The sequence below is a fragment of the Jaculus jaculus genome, chromosome 5 (assembly GCF_020740685.1).
Source record: "Jaculus jaculus isolate mJacJac1 chromosome 5, mJacJac1.mat.Y.cur, whole genome shotgun sequence".
NCBI classification, from domain to species: Eukaryota; Metazoa; Chordata; class Mammalia; order Rodentia; family Dipodidae; genus Jaculus; species Jaculus jaculus.
The window spans coordinates 4,459,967-4,478,701 of record NC_059106.1 but is presented as its reverse complement, the minus strand read 5'-3'; the positions used below and the strand labels follow the sequence as shown (position 1 = coordinate 4,478,701).

The window sequence follows — 18,735 nt, the reverse complement described above, 5'->3', positions numbered from 1 at the left end:
TGACTGCTTCTCCCATGACGAAGCAGTGAAATTTAAATGTGGGGCAATTATAGCCAAAGATATTACCCAAGTGAATGGATAATGTGGCTACATCTCAGAAAAATTCATTTACAAAGAATGGGCAGTAGCCAAATTTGGCTTATAGATCACAGCTGGCCAGTTCTTCCTCCACAGTAATGGAACCCTCTATTTTCATGTGAGCTGAGAGTCCCTGAAACAAACGTGCATTTTCCAGACTTTCTTACAGCTAGATGCAGCCATGTGATTAAAGTTGATCTACAGGATGAAAGAAGGGCCACAAAGAAATGGTGGGAACTAGTTATCAATGCATTTCCATCTTCCATTCTGCCTTTCTGCTGGGGCTGGGGATACATATATACAGGCTGAAACTCCAGTTGCAAGTTTAGACCAAGAGAAACTCAGAACAGAAAGACAAGCATTGAGGGAACATCACAGAGGAGACTAGATCATTGACACCTAGGTACATCAGGTGGATTCCTTGAATATGAGAAAGTAAAACACTGTATTAAATAACTATTGGCACTTGGCTCAAAGGTAAATGTTAACAGGCAGAAAATACAAAAATATATTTGGTTTATAATTTTTATAATACCAAATTTCTTTATATAAACTTTTTTTGTAGAAATTTTATATTTTAAGGCTGGAGCGATGGCTCAGTGGCTAAAGGTGCCTGATTGCAAAGCCTTCTGGCCCATATGCAATTCCTCAGTACTATGTAAACCCTGATGTACAAAGTGCTACATGTATCTGGAGTTCATTTCCATATGTAGGAGACCCTGGTCTCCCTCCCTCCCTCCTCTCTCTCCCTCCCTCCCTCTCCTCACAAATAAATACATATTTTAAAAGAAATTTGTTATTTTCATAACTTGCAATAGAATAAATTTAAATTTAATTAAAGGCAGTAAAAGAAGCCTTAATCTCATTATAAATTATAGACAAAAAGTTTATAATTGAAACTCAGTGAGCTGACATTGCAAGTGGGGTTCAAATTTAGTTCCAATCACTGGACTACAGAAAAAATTTTCTTTAATTATTTATTTATTTATTTATTTGAGAGTGACAGACACAGAGAGAAAGACAGGTAGAGGGAGAGAGAGAATGGGCGCGCCAGGGCTTCCAGCCTCTGCAAACGAACTCCAGACACGTGCGCCCCCTTGTGCATCTGGCTAACGTGGGACCTGGGGAACTGAACCTCGAACCAGGGTCCTTAGGCTTCACAGGCAAGCACTTAACCGCTAAGCCATCCCTCCAGCCCAGAAAAAATTTTCTTAATTAGCTTTACAAATACTTCTCTGTGCCAGTGACTACCACAAGGACAGTTCTTCTCTTCCCTAGCCATGTTTCTGTCCCTTTCTCCGATGAGAGACTCTTGTTGGGTGTTGCTTGTTTTTCTAGGTTAAGAAGCCTAGGCTGACCCAGGCTGGAGCTGAGTTCCTCACAACCTTGCTATTCAGAGTGTGGTCTTAGACCATGGGCACCACACAGGAGCTTGCTACCACAGACTCTTGGGTCACATAGAGTTCGATACTGGTTTTAATAAGATCCCTTGGGTGAACTGCGCGCAGGTTAGTCTGAGAGAACTGCTCTTGTTCTCTCAAGCTGACATCACAAAGCAAACATTGTTTTCTGTATTTTGGTCACAATCCCCTCCCAATATCTCCATTTGATCCCCCTCCATTTTCCCCTTCCACTGAGTCTCTCGTTCCCAACCCCTTTGCTATCTCTCTTTTCTCTTATGTGTAGGTACGACCCCCTGGATTTAATGAGGGTACCAATGGGGTCTATTTTACGAGCATAAGGGTCCTACCATGGCTCGACTGCTACATAAAATGTCTCCCATTCCTTCAGCCACTGCTCACTACTCACTTCTTTTAGTGCCTTCAATCAACACACAGCACCTAAAGAAAAGTCTTTGTGTTCCTGAGTGACCCACCAAAAACAAATCGGAGAAAAACCAAAATGAAGAATATATGTCTCAACATTTCCATGTCATAATGCATCTTCTTCTTTTCCTTTTATAAAAGGACAAAGCACAGGAGACTAGATTCATCTATGGTCGGAAGGATTAAGAATGAGATGTGAGCAATAAATCTTAGCTATGATATTTTATGCCTGCAGAACCTCCTAGGGATCCCACAGCGTCTCTTAAACTTTGATAGCTAAAACTAATAGTCTTGCTCTCTGTGGTATCAATTTTATCAAGAGTTGGCAGCAGTAGTTATTATTTATTATGATTATTTATTATTATTATTATTTAGTATGATTTTTCCTTTTTGTATTTGTCAATTTCATGAATGCTATAATGTAAAGAATATGAACAATTTCTCCGCAAAGTATAAATTATTTCCTTCACCTCACCTCTCCCCAAAACCTCTTCTTGCAGTCTTACACTCAAATCTATTCTGCAGAATATTGGAGGTGAGCCACAAAGTGACTACAAGTGTGCAAACTTGTAAAAAAAAAAAAAGGTCTGGAGGGGGAAATACTTTCTGAATTACAATACTAAAAGGTTTAAAAATACAAAATTCATTTCTAATCTTTGTCAAAGAATGACTCCCATCTAGTCATTATTTCAAGCAGTAACTATGAGAGGGATACCCTCGTATTAACCATAAGGATTTGGGATAAGACATAAAATAATGAAATGCTCCCTTCTTCAAAGGTATTTTAAACATATGAGGTAGAATGCCATCATGGTTTAATTGTGGTCTTGACTAAATGTGAAAAGATAGATTCTATAATTTCTCAAGGTCCCTTTCAACCTAACATTCAATGAATAATGTCTGAAGAATAAAATATTTTAGTGATTACTAGCCAAGCAAATTGTTCCTCTGAATATAGTTTGGATTTTAAGTGCCCCCCAAAGACCCATGTGTTAAAAACCTGTTGCCAGCGTGGTGTTGCAGAGGTGTGGGGCCTGATGGGGGTTGTTGAGGTCACTGGGATGTGCTGTAAGGAGATAACGGGCCTCCAGGTCCCTCTTTTCCTCCTTTCCTCCCACCCTGCTTTCCTCTCTCCTCTCAGCGCAGGTGAGCACTTTTGTTCCACTCGGGAACATTAGCACTCCGCTAGAGCCAAAGGAGCAATGGTTCTACCTGATGACAGGCTACAACTCTAAAACCATGAGCTCGGATCAGCTTTTCATCTTTACAAGTTGGTATTGGCAGCATTTGCTATAGTAACAGAAAGAAATGACATGTTCCTTGTCATATCTTTTTTCTAGAGTTTGGCTGAACTATTCAGAAATAGTGTCAGCCATATTTTCTCTTTGTGGGGAAAGACAGGTGGTAAGACATTTGGGTCTTTTGACAGTGGCACTTCAGAGAATTTTAATGTATTTTACTTAATTTCTTAAAATACATATCCTTATGTACTTAAAAAGCTATATTCTTCTTAGTTCAATGAATTAACTAGCATCTAAGTTGAAGTTTTATTTAAATATCTTAGTCGAGTTAAGGAAGACTCATCATATTGTTTCTTACCTGATGAAAGAGGCTAGCCATCCCCTCTTGCCCAGGATGAGAGTTTGCTTAACATATAACTTTCAATACTAACATCAAAACAGTTTAGTAACATAATAATAATAATGTGTGTGTAGGATTCTGTGTACTTGAGTTCTGTATGTATATATGAACACAGAGGTTCAAACATGTGTATTATCATCGTTTTCTTCTGGTTTAACTTCATTCAAGGACAGAAAAATGACAACAAACCTTTTTCAATTTGTAGCCCATGCAATAAGCTACACAAAGAAGCAATGAGCTGTGTATAACCCATTTTAAACAAAGAAAATTTGAAAGCTCAATATCTCTACTGTTAAGTAAAAAAGAATAATTCCCCAGACAGAAATGTCTTGGTGGTGGTCCAGGTGAACAGTTCGTTGGAAGCGGTGCTTCACTTTCAGCTCTACAGAACCATTTTCAGGAGAAAGCTCTTTGAATTACCAGAGGCTGATATACAAGGGGCCTCCCTGGGCTGTCGCTCGGAGTGTGTGATGAAAGAGTTTTCCGCTCTCGTGTCAACTCATTTTTCTAAAGGCTTCATAAGATTGCAGAACCAGACTTACTCGTTTCTTAGAAAGAATACTCAATGTGTCCTCGCATCACAAACAGACAGAGAGAGAGAGAGAGATGAAAAACAGAAAACCACACTTGTCTATATCATCATATGCAAGTCATTAAGCCAATTGCTAAGCAAGATCCCTATTTTGGAAGCAGGTATCTAGTGAGAAAAATTAAACATTTATGCTGCCATTTTAATAGGATCACATTTTAATATAACCAATAAACTCCCAGTTGATAAACTTTATTCTACATGTGAAGAAAGAATTGAACTAAATTATAATGGTCATTGGCAGTCCTTAATGAAATTAATTTACGTGGACAAGGATTATCAGTAAATTGTAAAAGTATAAACTATATGAATAGCAGAAACTCGGCCACCCACAAAGTTCCAAAGTAAAACCCAAGACTTCCTTCTAGTCATGGGACAGAAGGGTGAGTGCCCCAGGAGAGACCAGATTTTCATCAAACTGGTCAATTCAGTTTCATTTATAGGGAATCCCCATAAACTGAGCCTCTGACTGTGACATACAATGGGATGGAGACCATCATTTGTGATGAATCCTGCCAAAAGGCTTAAACTTCTATGTGTAACATGTAGTATGTAAATATATATATATATGGCATGAAGAAGTCAAGTGGCAACAAGAGAATAAACCCCCAAATTAAGTAGATGAGTTACCCTGAGACGTCACTAGCCTGGTTGCTTCAGTAAACCTGTGTGTAATGGAAAAATCTTGGGCATGATTCTGGATTCAAAATGAATAAACAATGACCATATTCAGAATGTGACCCCATATCTGGTTGTTTTCAGCACACTAACCATAAAAGAGCACTTTGGAAATGATTAAGGATTTAAAACATGTGTAGACGACAAGGTAACTCTTTAAAAAATTGCTCTATGCCTGGATTGATGGTGATGCTTGTAATCCTAGCATTTCTAAATATTGTATCTATTTATTTGACAGAGAGAGAAAAAGAGGCAGAGAGAGAGAGAGAGAGAGAGAGAGAGAGAGAGAGAGAGAGAAAGAGAGAGAAAGAAAGAGAGAAAGACAGAGAGAGAGAGAGAGAATGGGTGCGCCAGGGCCTCCAGCCACTGCAAACGAACTCCGGGTGCATGTGCCACTTTGTGCCACTGACTTTACATGGGTACTAGGAAATCAAACCTGGGTCCTTAATCAATTTAAAAAAAAATTGTTTATTCTTATTTATTTGAGACCCACAGAGAGAGAAAGAGGCAGAGAGAGAGAGAGAAAGAGAGAATGGCCGTGCCAGGGCCTCCAGCCCCTGCAAATGAACTCCAGATGCGTGCGCCCCCTTGTGCATCTGGCTAACATGGGTCCTGGGGAATCGAGCCTCAAACCGGGGTCCTTAGGCTTCACAGACAAGTGCTTAACCACTAAGCCATCTCTCCAGCCCCCTTAATCAATTTTTAATACATAAATATGCACTATAATTATCAGATGTCTTATGTAAACTGCACAATAACCACAAAATGAAAGCTTACTGTAGATATATAAGAAATGACAACACTAAAAATGAACCTCTCAGCAATCTCAGGGCCGCTACCTGAACCTCACTCTTCACATCCATGTTTGAAGGCACCCAGGTATGCAAGACAAAACACACAGATGACTCTGTTGCTTTGCAGTCAGTACCCATCAGGCATCAGGTCACAATGCAGCTCTCAACCAATGCATCTGCCTCACAGAAATGCTTCTATTGTTTGCTTTCTATCCTCAAAGTCAAGGTGATCAATTGCAATTAAATGTTGAAAAAATTTGGTTGTGTGACTAGGGACATCGGAGGTGACCACTTTTTATGACAGCAGATCCAAAACAAATCAATCAACTCAGCACTGGGAGTATGGACTCAGCACAGCCTGGCCTCAGTAGTGTTGTCTCCCCCTGTACCTGGCTTTAGTTTCTTGATTTTCCAATGCATGGCTCTGGAGGAATGCAGTAGAAGTTGTACTTGGCAGCAGAAGAACATTATGTAATATGGGGGCTGAGATGGGCCTAAGCTGATAGAGAGTACTTGCTTAAAAATCACCAAACCCTGGGTTCAATCCCAGTACCACATAAGCTGGGTGTGGTGGCACATACCTGTATTGCCAGCTTTGGGAGGTAAAGGCAGGAGATCAGAAGTTCAAGGTCATCCTCTGCTACTTAACAAGTTGACTATCAGCCTGGAATACATGAGATCCTGTCTCAAAAAGCAAAAGGAACATTATGTAATATAAACATCCTCACACCTATATCCGTAAATGTTCACATCTACAGTGGACATTTCTGATAACAATACTTCACATGAAGAAAAATAGATTGATCACTAGTACGACAAATAACTTTATAGGCATAAAATATTTTCTAAAACTTAATTAAAGAAAATTTCAGTTTTACTTAAAATTATGTATTCAATATAATTTTTATTTTCTCTTAATTTTGTGTATAGCATTTCCTAAGCAATATGTTTGAAATTAAATTAAATTGGGTTATTGTCATATTTATTTTGATGTACATTTTTGATAAGAATGTTTTCAAGTTGTGGACATTGTAAGGAGAATTACATTTCATTTGTAACCCTTCAGAACACAAATTATGACATAACATTGGATCTAAAAACATAATGAGTGATTTTTGGTGAAAGAAAAATAAAAACATTAATAAGGTAAGTACAGAGCAGATTATTAATTATATCTCTTTCATACTTCCTGACTCATCTAAAGGGTGCAAGCCTAGCCACGAAATATCTAGACATTTACATTAACAAAATTTTTGTGTTGCATAATCTCTCAAACGCATAAGTTGATATAGTTTTTTTTTTCTTTTAATTCCAGCATGGTGTCATAGTTGTCAGTGTAGACGGCCAGAACATATCCTATTTAGTAAGATCTTAGCTTGGCTTATAGCTTTTAAATATTTAGACATGTGTGGTGTGGGCATTCGTTTGTTTTCTTGCCTTGAGCTCCACAAGTGTTAGCTGTAGGCCCGACAAGACTACGTGAAAACAAGACAAAACTAACCAAACAGACAAAACAACTGTTATCTCAAAGCTCACCATCAAAGCCACTACTTGCAGCCCACTTGGGAGCGAGCAGCCTGTCTACTCCAGCGAGAAAACATCAGGATGCTGGGGGGGGGGGTCCAAAGTGTGTTGTTTCTTATTTTCCAGGGGAAAGGCTGTTCTCCACGTGGCGAGAACCCTCAGAACACTCAACAGTGACTGTCTTGGAGTCGAGCGCCTACGCAAACGGCACAGCCACCTTTACTACCGTGTCGGAGCGGTGTGCTCATCCTCTCCCCGCCTGGGAGAAATGTCTCATACAGAGTGAAGACTGGACAGTGTTATTCACACTCCTCCTGTCAACCACAGAACCCAGAGGTGTGCAACTCTCTATTAAGAAAAGCTGTGTCCAGTGTACTATCAGTGAAGCCTCCTGACTCACTGGACCACTTCCAAGAGCCAGGTCACTCCACCAGCCCCCATCCGGGGCCATTCTGCCCCTAGATGTTCTAGTCCTCAAAACGGGTTCTCATGCCTTTTCGCCCCCAAAAAGGTGGCTATGAGAATTACATACCTAAAGCGATGTGTGGGATAACAGTAAGTATTTTGTGTGAAAAGGTGTGATTTTTTTTGAAAATATCCTTAGTTATGCTCCTTTTCATAAGAGCAGTATTAGGACAAATGTCTTGAGCTGATGCTTCTAAACACTCGAGAAGAAACTGGAACATCTGAATACTACAAAGGCGCCTCTGCCCTCAGCCTTCCGGGTGTTTCCATCGCATAGTTAGTTGGCACAGCACCACCTCCCTGCTTCCCGCCCGAGCTCTTCTGTCTGTGACGTCACAGCACGCGTAGTGAACAACAGTGAAGGTGGGGAGGGACACTGGCGGCTTCCATTCGCACGTGTGACCCGTGCTTTTGTATCTGCCACCTGTCCTGAAGCGTCTAGTCTCCTCGTGCTGGCGACCAAGGAACGCTTCTTTCTGCAAGCTTCACATGATGGTTTTACACACCAGCTTCCTTCCCACACTTGTCCAAAAGAGGGGTGTAGGTGTGAAGAGTGGGAGGCGTGGATCAGGAAAGAGGAACGAGAGATCAGGAGCTAACCCTATGCGTTTACTGTTACCATATTTTTTTTTTCTCAGCGGAAGCCCTAAAAAAAACCCTCTGAAAACCCAGAGGGTTTTGACATAAAACTTGAAAAAGCCTGATGTAAGGAGGTGAAAATACTGTTTTTCAATCAGGCTCAAATTTCTGAAATAATGCTCTCCTTTTTTTGTATGCTTTCGGGAAGGATGTTGGTAATATGGTCACAAAATCTTTAGCAGACACATAAAATGGTCATTCTATCCTCTTCCAGCTCCCTCGTGCACTTGTACAGATGATTTATAGATTTGCTGTATTCAAGAAATCCTTAGATCAGATTCTGTAAAACTTTCTAAATGAAGTATATTTGTTTCCTTGTGTTTAACAGGTTTGTAAGCAAGGCCAAAGACTTTGTTTGCAAATCAAGTTTGATGAGGTTCTTGGCTCAAGGGCCTGCATGCAGGTGCCCCGTGAGTAGTTATGACTGATTATTAAAAAGAAAACAATGAAATACAGTTTAAATTTTGTGCTTTTTTGTGGAGGGAGCAAAGTGGGCAGATTAATTAGAAAACAATAGCTCTCAAAAATCAATCAACATTTGTAAAAGAATATATAAGTGTCCCAACCTAGACACTAATACTGTGCTTAAAGGCATATTGATAACTAAGAAGGAAAACGGGAAAGAGAGAAGTAGAAAAAAGAAGAAAGAAAGGAGGGAGGGAGGGAGGTTAAGAGTTTAAGAAAACATAAGCTAAAACAATGTAAAAATAATTGGGCTGATTCTCTAAACACATGCGACACACTTTTTCATTCTTCCTCCTTTCCCGCTTCCCGATGCTTACAGCAGCTTCTATCTAAAAAGCACTTTTCTTAAGCCCACCTGTGGCCTGTGGGATTATCTTGCTACAGTGTATGTTACTTAGGGCATAGGCTAAACTTGTACAAAAGCAAGACAAAAAGCACAGTTATTACTCCCCTAGTAGTACAGGGCTAAAGTGAAGGACCAGCTAAATCCTCCTTGTTTGGGTTGCTGAGAATTGTTTTTATAGTTTTAAATTGTCACAAAACAAACATTGGAAGAATAATATTTTGTGGCATGGGAAAATCACATAAAATTCAATCTTCAGTGCCTATTTAAATAAAGTTTTATTGGAACATACTGATACTCATTCATTGACTTATTCATAATTAAGAATGGTCAGGGGCTACTTTTCATCCTAATGGCAAGGTTGAAGAGTTGTAACAGAATCTATATGGTCCCCAGAGCCTAAAACTGTAACTATCTGTACTTAGCTGAACCAAGTTCCCAAACTCAGTCCTGGGTGGGCCTGACAGCTCCCATCTGTGTGGACCAGGAGAGGCTATGGGCTCCCCAGGCCATTATCTGCAGAATTGATATTAGCTATTGCCTGCTATGGACTGAATTTTGTCCTCTTGAAGTTTATGTGTTGAATCCGGGTGCCGCTGAAGTTTGAAGCTGATGAGGCCGAGAAGCAAAGGTTTATAAGCGTGTGCCTCTAACAGCAGGACTTTTGTTTAGTGAGAAGTGGACCCGCCCAATCCTCGGGATTATTGATTGCTTATTATTTGTATTTTCTGTACTTATTATATATAGTATTTTTTTAAAAATTGCACTAATAAAGTTCAATTCCCCAGTACCCATTTAAAGCCAGATACTCAAATTGACATGTGCATCTGGAATTCATTTGCAAGGGCAAAAGGCCCTGGCACACCCATGTGCTCTGTCTCTCTCTTTCTCTCTCCCTCTAATAAACAAATAAACAACTCAATAATTATTTCCCCCAAAAATTACAGTGACAAAATATTTGGATTTTTCAAGGGCCTGGGTAAATTAGACTCATATATAAATGTTACCAATGGTGCTTATCTTGCCAGGCATTGAAACACATACCTGTAATCCAAGTACTCAGAAGGCTGAGGCAGGAGGATCTTGAATTTGACACCAACCTGGGCAACATAATGAGACTGTATCTCAAAACAAACACCCAATCAATCAAAACTAGTTTTCGAGCCAGGCATAGTGGTACACGCCTTTAGTCCCAGTACTCAGGAGGCAGATGTAGGAGGACCACCATGAGTTCAAGGCCACCCTGGTTCCTCGTGAATTCCAGGTCAACCTGGATCACAGTGTGACCCTACCTCGAAATACAAAAACAAACAAAAGAAATAGTTTTGGACTGGAGAGATGGCTTAGCAGTTAAGACACTTGCCTGCAAAGCCTAAGGACCCAAGATCAATTTCCTATACTCATATAAGCCAGATGCACAAGGTGGCACATGTATCTGGAGCTTATTTGCAGTGGCTAGAGGCCCTGACGCACCCATTCTCACTCTCTCTGACTCTTTCTATCTCTTTCTCTCTCTCGCTCTCTCAAATAAATAAATAAAACTTTAAAAAACAATTTTATCTTGATTAACTAATTGCTTTGTGGGAAAAAAGTCAATATTCAGTGGAAAATAGAAACAAGAAGATTGCAGTTTACTCATCTTTTTTTTAAACAAATACCCCATACTGCTTCCTTTTGCCCATGATGGATGATCATTTCACTGTTATATGATGTGTTTGAAAAAACATGTGTAGGTGAACTGTGCTTTCAGAAACATGGCTGCTGGAAACTTCTCCCCTGCTTCTGAGCCAAAGACAAACTCAGCACACACTGGCAAGTCATGTATGTAAATTAGAACTATAACTAGACAGGGCACATTCCATGTCAGTATTTCCATGTTCTGAGATTAGAAATTGTTTAGTAGTGAAAGTCTTTGAGGTACAAGATGGTTTTAAAAACTTGAGATTAAATTTATTAACACATTTTGGGCATTTGGCAACATCTCATTAGATCAACATACTTATAGAAAGAAATCCCTCATATGTAGAAGAGCTATTGCAAAGCAGTGAGGAGAATTTTTTAAATAAATTCCATGTAACAATCAGTTATTCATTTGAAAACTTTTAAAAAATCAAGTTATATTTTTACCTTACAAAACAAGTGAGTTCCAGAAGGAATCAAGGGTCAAGTACAAACAAGTTTTAAAAGTATTAAAAGATGTAGGGAAAGGCTTATTAAGCAAGTCACAAAACCAAGAATTGGTATAGGAAAAGACTGCATGGTTTAAACCTGGAAGACAAAGACGAAATGGGTAAGAATGAAAACATAGACTGTGCAACCTGTTTGCAGCACACAGCACACGCAAACACACATTCTAAGTCGCTAAGGCATCTAATAATGGCATATGCAAAAAGAGTTTGATTAAGAAGCACCAAGGGCTGATCTAGACATGCTGGGAATTCCAGCAGCAGGAGGCTGAGGAAAAAGGATGGCCATGAATTCCGAAAGCCTAAAAGAAGAAAAAGGTTCTCAAACAATGAGGTAGTGCCCAGGCAGAGATTCTAAACATGCAACACTGCGAATCATGTGAGAAAATGGGAATGCACCAAATCAACAGGGGCTCAGGTTGAAGGAAAATTTGGAAGTGTCTATCAAAAATTTCAAACGAGATTTCCTTCACTCCACCAATTCTACTGTCATGTAGCTATTTCTAGAAAAATTGCTTAACCAGGAACAGGAAGTCATATACAAGTATATTTAATAATTTTATAATAATAAAAACTGAAGCAGAAATGTTCATATGGAAATGATTATATTGTAGAGAGCCATGCAATGGTTAAAAGGGAGTTATAGCTATACACACTAGGTCAGAAAGTTTATGAAATTACTGAGCAAAAAGGCGAGTACTTTTAGTTTAATAGCAAGTTATTTGATTTGACAGTGGTTGTGTGCGTGCGTGTGTGTGTGTGTGTGTGTGTGTGTGTACTTGGTCTCACTTATTTACCAAACTCATAGGAAACAAAACTATAATTTGTTTCTATTCTTCTTTGACAAAAGGTTGTGCTCATGGGCACTGGCTGCATCTTGGGGTTTCCTCTCCAAGGTGTGGCTGGATGCAGCTGTCCTTGATGGACTCTCTTTTATACTCTGTTTTGGTGTTTTTAAGAGTGAATTTATGGAAAAGACCAGCTCTTACAGAAGGTATTATTTATGCAACTAATTTAGAAGCAAGCAAAAAGGCTTTGTGAGATACCTTGGGTCATCTTCTACCAGTTTGCTCATAATGATTCTATCTTTTGCCTTCACACAGCGGCCCTTAAACACTTGCATTGCTCAGCAAGTCAGCCTGGCTAAATGAGAAGTGGACCTGGCAAGTGTCCATGACTTTACTACCTTAAAACATGTGAGCATAGACTTACTCTTTTATACCACTGTGTACATAAGCATCAACTAGGAAAGGAAGTTTAAAAACACTCATTTTCAAACACCTTGACCAACATTAATATTGAAATGTCAAGGTACCCTGGAAAAATACTAAACATAAACCTTTTTTTTTTCTACTGTAACTATACTATAAGTCTAATGAATTTCTGCCAAATTTTCTCACTTAACATCTTTCACACATTAGCAGCAGAAATATATTGCTTTCACATTAAAAATACCATAATAATATGTAAATGAAGTTTGTGGAAAACATTATCGTCAGTTTACACTTTAGTAAATTCAAGCTAACCCAACATTCAATTAACCAAAATTGAGTTGAGGGCTCAAGTTTTATGACTTCTGAGCTGACCACCCCCCCAGCCTCCCAACATAGGACCATCTTCCATGAAGTACCACCGTGTTCTTCGATGCTCTCACGCTGCTCTCTAAAACTGCGTGACTTTGCATGCTCTCCTCCCATTCACAGTACTGTCAGCTAAAGCCACAGCATCTCGTAGATGAGAATCCGAGTAAAATTCAATTTAGAAAAGAAGTGAAATGTAAATAATGATAAACGTTTTTGAAAGTTACCAGGGAAGACATTTCCCTGTAGAGAAGATCAACCTGAAAAAGGTCTCTCTGAACTTTTTCTATGAAAGAGCCCATTTGTATATTAGAGAGGGATTCCCCACACTTTCATTTTTAACATGGACCCTCTATTCTTTCATTTTAAAATGAATTCTAACATGAAAGCATAGTCTACAGAAAAGATCACATGTTAATTTTCCAATGCCTTCACATAAGCATATAACATATATCTATCTATCTATCTATATGCATATATATGTATGTATGTATGTATGTATGTATGTGTGTGTGTATGTATATATCAAATAGAATGATATTTTTGAGAAAATATAATTGCTGTATATATTTTATTTCTGGCTTTAAGAAAACAAACCTTGTGTTTCAATATATCTTCATTCAGTGTCTTACGATTTTAAAATTTTGTAAATACAATGAGATATCAAAACATCACAGTTAATTTACTTTCTATTAGCATTTACAGCGCAATAAGCCAGAGAATATTACAAAATTGCAACCACGTGTGTGCTTGTTGCTTCAGCTGAAGAGCTGGTGGGAATGCGCGCCGAGGTGGGTCACAGCTGACGTCGGGGAGTCTGGTGGTCTTCTGCATCCGACACCTACACGCCGCAGCGGCGGCTCTCGCGACTAGGAATTGTCAGCTACCGCCGCCGCCTCTGTTGTGAGGCGTATTTGCTGGAAAACCGATGACCTAAACCGGAAGGCGTGCCCCTGTGTTTTAACAGACCCCAAACTCCCGACGAACCCAAGGACGAATTTCGAATTTGGCCGGAGTTGCGGGTGGGGGGAGCACACGCACCCCCTTTTCCGAATTAGGTTGTGCCATACATGGTTTGCTGTCACTGGGAAGGTCGGATTGGCAAATTCGAGCTTGTGATCCTCAAATACATACGTGTATTCTAGACCACATAGCAGGCAGAAGCTTACCTGGGCCACGACCTCAGCGCCGTCGTCGTCAGGGGAGAAGGGGACACGTGGTGCTGTTTCTTTCAGGTTGGGGGGAATCTGCTTCCGCCCCCTAGGGAGGTTGAGAGGCGTCGGGGCACCAGGAGAGCCTTCGGAGTCCCGTGAGCTGCCAGACCAGCTTGCAGGTCGGTTACCAAGTCTCATCCTGCAGGGAACGGGACGACCATTCCTTCTCCTTCCCGGTGTCCCAGCTCCGAATGCTTCCAGACTGGCATCCCTGCGGGTGCACGCCAGACCCGGCGTGTGCGCGCCACCTCCTCCGCACCTGGGTTGGCGGGCACCGCCGCGCGGGCATCCTGGGTCCGCCTGGCCTCATCTTTTCCTCTCCCCATCCCTGCCGCTTCAGCGCCTATCTCCATCTCCGAGCCCATGTGTGCCCGACACAGCCGGGACCGCAGAAGCCTGGACATCGGGGAGGGGAGGGCGAAAAAAAATAAATCAATAAAAAACAAATCCTCTAACTTCACTCCAGCTAATCCGGGGTAAAATTAATGGCCCGTCGCAAGTGGAGTGTCCTTCTGCCGCCTAACCGCGCGCGGTGACAGTCCTGCTGGGACTCGAGATCTGCATGGCCGCAGCCGCTCGGCTCTCGGAGCCGGAGCCCCAGCACCCGGGCTGGCTCCTCGGATCACCGTCCCCGGCGCGCAGGCCGTGGCCCACTGGCATCCCTGCCACGGGGCCCCGGGGTCGGTGCGCCGGCCGGGTTGAGGACTGCGCGGCCCGCGGCGGCTCCTCCGCAGGGGTTAACGGTGGCCCGGCGCGCGCGGCTGCGGGCGCTTCCCCCCTTGCGCCGGCCCGGGAACATGGATAGCGCGCCCGTAGGATGTTCGCCGGCTGGGCCGGGCAGCCGGGAAACATGAGAAGACCTCGGCATCCCGCTGCCCGGGCCGCGCGCGCCGCGCTGGGTAAATAAAGCCGCGCGGACGGCCGTGGCAGCGGTGAGCCCGTCGCAGCCCGCGGGAGGATCATGCGGCGGGGATGGGAGCGAGTGTAGCCCGCAGGCGACAGCCAGCCGCCCTGCCGCGAGCTGCGGGCCCCGGAGCCGCAGGTACTGCCCCGAAGCCGCGGGTGGTGTCCCCTCCTGGGTTTTCTCGCTAGCCTTTCCCCACCTCCTCTCGGGACTTCCTCTTTTTCCCCCCGCTGTTTTCTGCAGTCCCTTGGGGACGCGTCCCCGGCGGTGGCCAAGGTTGGCGCGAGGGTCTCCGCGAGCCTACCTGGGCCCGCTTCCTTTCTTTGCTCAGGGCACGAGGGGAGGACAGGGGACGAGATGGGGAGCTGGGGACACCTCGCGGGAGCCCAAGTGGAGTTAGGAAAGGCAGATATCCCTCCCTCTCTCTCTCTCTCTCTTTCTCTCTCTCTCTCACGCACGTACGCACGCACACACGCACGCACACACGCCTGCTGTCGCAGACCCCGACCGTGCTGGGTGGCTTGTAGTTGCAGTTTGTGTGGAAAAGGTCCGAGGTGACAAATGTCACCGCATCTTCTCACGGAAGAGCAGGCTGGCGCGTACAGGAGACGTGGATGGGAAGGAAAAGAGGTGCCGCGGCCCTGAAGGACCGCTTGTAGCACTGAATCGCTGGGACAGGGGCCGCGAGCGAAGAACTTGGCTTGGACGCATCCCCGAGACTGTGCGCACACCCGGGACACGTACCTGTGCGCACCCAGGACTAGGCCCTTGGGGAGGTGATGGGGGGACACGCGGCGGGCACCAAAGGTGTCACTTGGCTTACCAAAGGAATCATGACTGTGGTCGTCGTTTGGTTGCTTGTGGCCATGGTCCTAAATGTCGTGCGTGGCCGCCGGTGCGGTAGCCGGAGGGAGGAGCCGGGCGAGAGGGGGGGTGGCGAGCATAGGGCTCCACACTCCGCAGAGCAGGGTGTGCATGCGCGCGTGTGTGCGTGCGTGCGTGCGTGCGTGCGTGCAAGGGGGCTGGTAGCACCGTCCCGGCAGCTCAGGCGGGGAGATCCCTCGCTTCGGGGATGTCCTAAGGCTGCTCGGCTGTCGCTCAGCCTTGCTCCCCGAAACCCTCACGCTCACGGCGGAGGTTTCCAGGCGACACCACGCCCGGTTAACCACAGTGCCAGAGGCGCATAGGTGGCTGTCTCCTGTTTTAGGCGCCTGACACTTTGACAGCCACTCAAATGGGCTTCGAGATCCTCGAGTCGTGCGCGCTGGAGAAGTTTGCAAACTAATCCCTAGGACCTGGGGCGTTGGACCTGCCCGAGACCCCAGAGACATAGGAAGGGATAAGAGTAACAGGAAGATTTGGGGGAGAATGTGGTCCACTCGTCCTGATGCAACTTAACTGTCCAGCTGTAGAGTCCGCTCCTGACGTTCCCTTGCTAGCCAGGGACCTTAGCAAGCACTCCGGGTCACAGCCAAACCATCCAGAAGCTAGAAAGCATGGCATGCTTTCACTTCGCGGCCTGGGGCATGTTAACTCGGCCTTGCGGGTGCAGTTGTTCAAATCACTCCGGATCTATCCCCTGTACCAACCCCGACTCGAGAACTCGTGTGTGTGCTTAAAGAACTCGCGCTGTCCCTTGCTTGTCCGGAAGGTGCTCTTCCCAGAGAACCAAATGTTGCTTTGGAGAATCCTTTATGTCCATAGATAAATTCATTAAATTTGGAGTTCCCGGAGGGGTGGGATCTTGATCACTGGGGCCAGGGGGGCCGGGACTTTTCCTGGGATGGTGTGGACGTGGGCAGGTGCGGAGGGAGGGGCGTTCCCTGGTCCGGAGGCCGCGATTCAGCTCCGCCCCTCGGCTGGCTCGGCAGTCCCGTGCCCCCGCCAAGCTCTGGTCCCCGGACTCGCAGAATCCGAGCGCTGTCCGGGCTAACGTAATGCACCTTCATCTCCTAGACCCCGAGCCGTGCCGCGGAGCTCCTGGCGTCCCGGCCCCGAGGCGCTGCGGCCCCGCCGCGCGTCCCCGCCAGCTCGCACCATGAACACCATCGTCTTCAACAAGCTCGGCGGCGCCGTCCTCTTCGAAGACCGAGGGGCCCCTGAGCGGGAGCGAGGTGGCCGGCCCTACGGCGGCGTCCTGGACAGTCCGCACGCCCGGCCGGAGCTGGCCATTCCTGATAGCCCGCTCCTCAAGGACAACCTCGGCCTGAGACACCGAAGGACCGGGTATGCTCACGATCTGGATCTGGGGGGAGGGGGTCCCTGGGGGTGGCGAGCGGCGTGGGGGTTGAGTGCAAACTGTGGGCCTGCGGATGGGAAGTCTGGAGTCCGTCACCTCCCCAGGGGCCAGGTCTGCGCGTCCTTTTTTTTTTAAGGGTGTAACTTGTCAATACACAAAGCACCAATTCCTTAGGATAGTTCCAAAGAGGCTTGTTGGAGATGGAGTGGGCGCCCGTCCTCGCTACCGGTGGGACGTGGACACTCAGTGTAGTTCCACCCTTCCTCTTCGGATTAAGGGGACAGATAGGACGCGCAGCGACAGGGTAGAGCCAGACAGTCGGAGAGTCTCAGGTCAGGCCTGAGGGTGAGGTGGGGGATCTCCCCTTTGGTCACAGGTGGTCCTAAGCCACGGTCTTGACTCCGTCCAGGACTGGGACTAGGTCAGGTTGACTCCTCGCCGGGCATCCCGGCCGCGCGCAGCCCGTCAGGACCTCCAGCTTTCGGTTTGGCGGCGGGAAGGGACCGCGGGCGCCGGGGACCCAGCTGCTCCGGGCGCCCGAGGGCAGTTTCCGCGCAGCCAGGTCCTGGCAGCGCCCGGAGCGGCCCGCCAGGGGAGGGGCGGCCGTCGTGGCCGGGTGACACCTGGACGATTGCATCAGCTGCTCGTCCTGCGGCGTTGCTGGTCAGTGGAAGGGAGGTTAGGTCTCCCAAGAAGGTTCTGCTCGTCGCCGCGGAGGGAATTGCGTTTCACAGGGTTCCCAGGGCGGCTGGGCGCGCAGGCTGCCGCGCGGCGACACCTCCCGGAGTCTCCCGGGAGCGCAGCCCGGGGCCCGGGCGGCTCCCGGCTCCTGGTTACCTCGGCTTTTCCCCAGAAATAGACTTTTCCTGAGAGCTTTGACCCTGACCTGTCGGGGCGGAAGGGTCTCTCTCCACACTCTCCTTTTAGGAAGGAAACGACCCCTAGGGTGGTTTTGTGGTTCTGTTCCGTTGGCACAAGGCTTTCTCTGGAAAGTTCCCTCTATTCAGAGGATCCAAGGACATAGGCCAGAGCTCAGAGAGAGGCGAGGCAGCCAATCAGCCCGTGCTTGGTTCCCGCCGCCGTTGCCCACGACGCAGGGCACTGGAAGCCCCGGGCGTCGGGCAGGGAGAACTTCGGCTCGCCAGCGACGGGCGCAACCCACCCTTCAGGCCAGGGCCTCTCAAGGGCACGGGGTCGCAGTTAGCCCTGGGTCCAGATCTGCAGTTGGATGAACAGTTTTCAAACCACGTGACCTTCTTTCCCCAAGTCCCCATCTTTGGCCCACTGGGGTCCAGATCACCCGGGCAGGGAGGGTACTGCACTGCCATCTGAGCCTCCAGGCCCCCGGGATGCTCCCAAGGAACCAATGCTCCCACCCGGGGTTGCGGGTCGCGCGGGGGGGGGTGGGGCGTCCTTTTTTCTTGAATGGCTCCAATTGTGGGACTCAGCAGGGAGCTAGCTAGACGCCCTGGGATGCGCGGCGGGGTGGGTGGGTGGGCTGCTCGGGGTCCATTCTTTCCCGGCTGGGGACTGCGACCTCAGACACGCATCGCAGTGGGGAGTGTCTCCT

The 18,735-nt window shown here is 45.8% G+C and overlaps 1 protein-coding gene and 1 long non-coding RNA gene across 4 annotated transcripts in view; one reads left to right on the top strand and one right to left on the bottom strand.

Annotated features, from left to right (window-relative positions):
- Positions 1 to 13,373: 13,373 nt before the first annotated feature.
- LOC123460833 lies at positions 13,374 to 15,887 on the bottom strand. The gene is made up of 3 exons (XR_006637235.1): positions 15,750 to 15,887; positions 13,978 to 14,418; positions 13,374 to 13,741 (listed from the first exon to the last, which is right to left on the bottom strand). It is a non-coding gene; the product is annotated as an uncharacterized LOC123460833 (long non-coding RNA).
- Positions 15,888 to 16,874: 987 nt separating this feature from the next.
- The window catches only part of Mkx (mohawk homeobox), a 70,067-nt gene continuing 68,206 nt past the window's right edge, over positions 16,875 to 18,735 (top strand). For 2 of the 3 annotated variants that reach the window (XM_045151198.1, XM_045151196.1), the window contains exon 1: positions 16,927 to 17,152. In XM_045151198.1, the coding sequence (XP_045007133.1) occupies positions 16,965 to 17,152 (188 nt within the window). In that variant the 5' untranslated portion in view covers positions 16,927 to 16,964. Of the gene's footprint in view, positions 17,153 to 18,735 lie in introns of all 3 variants that reach the window. The other variant, XM_004668135.2, reaches the window with a different exon arrangement.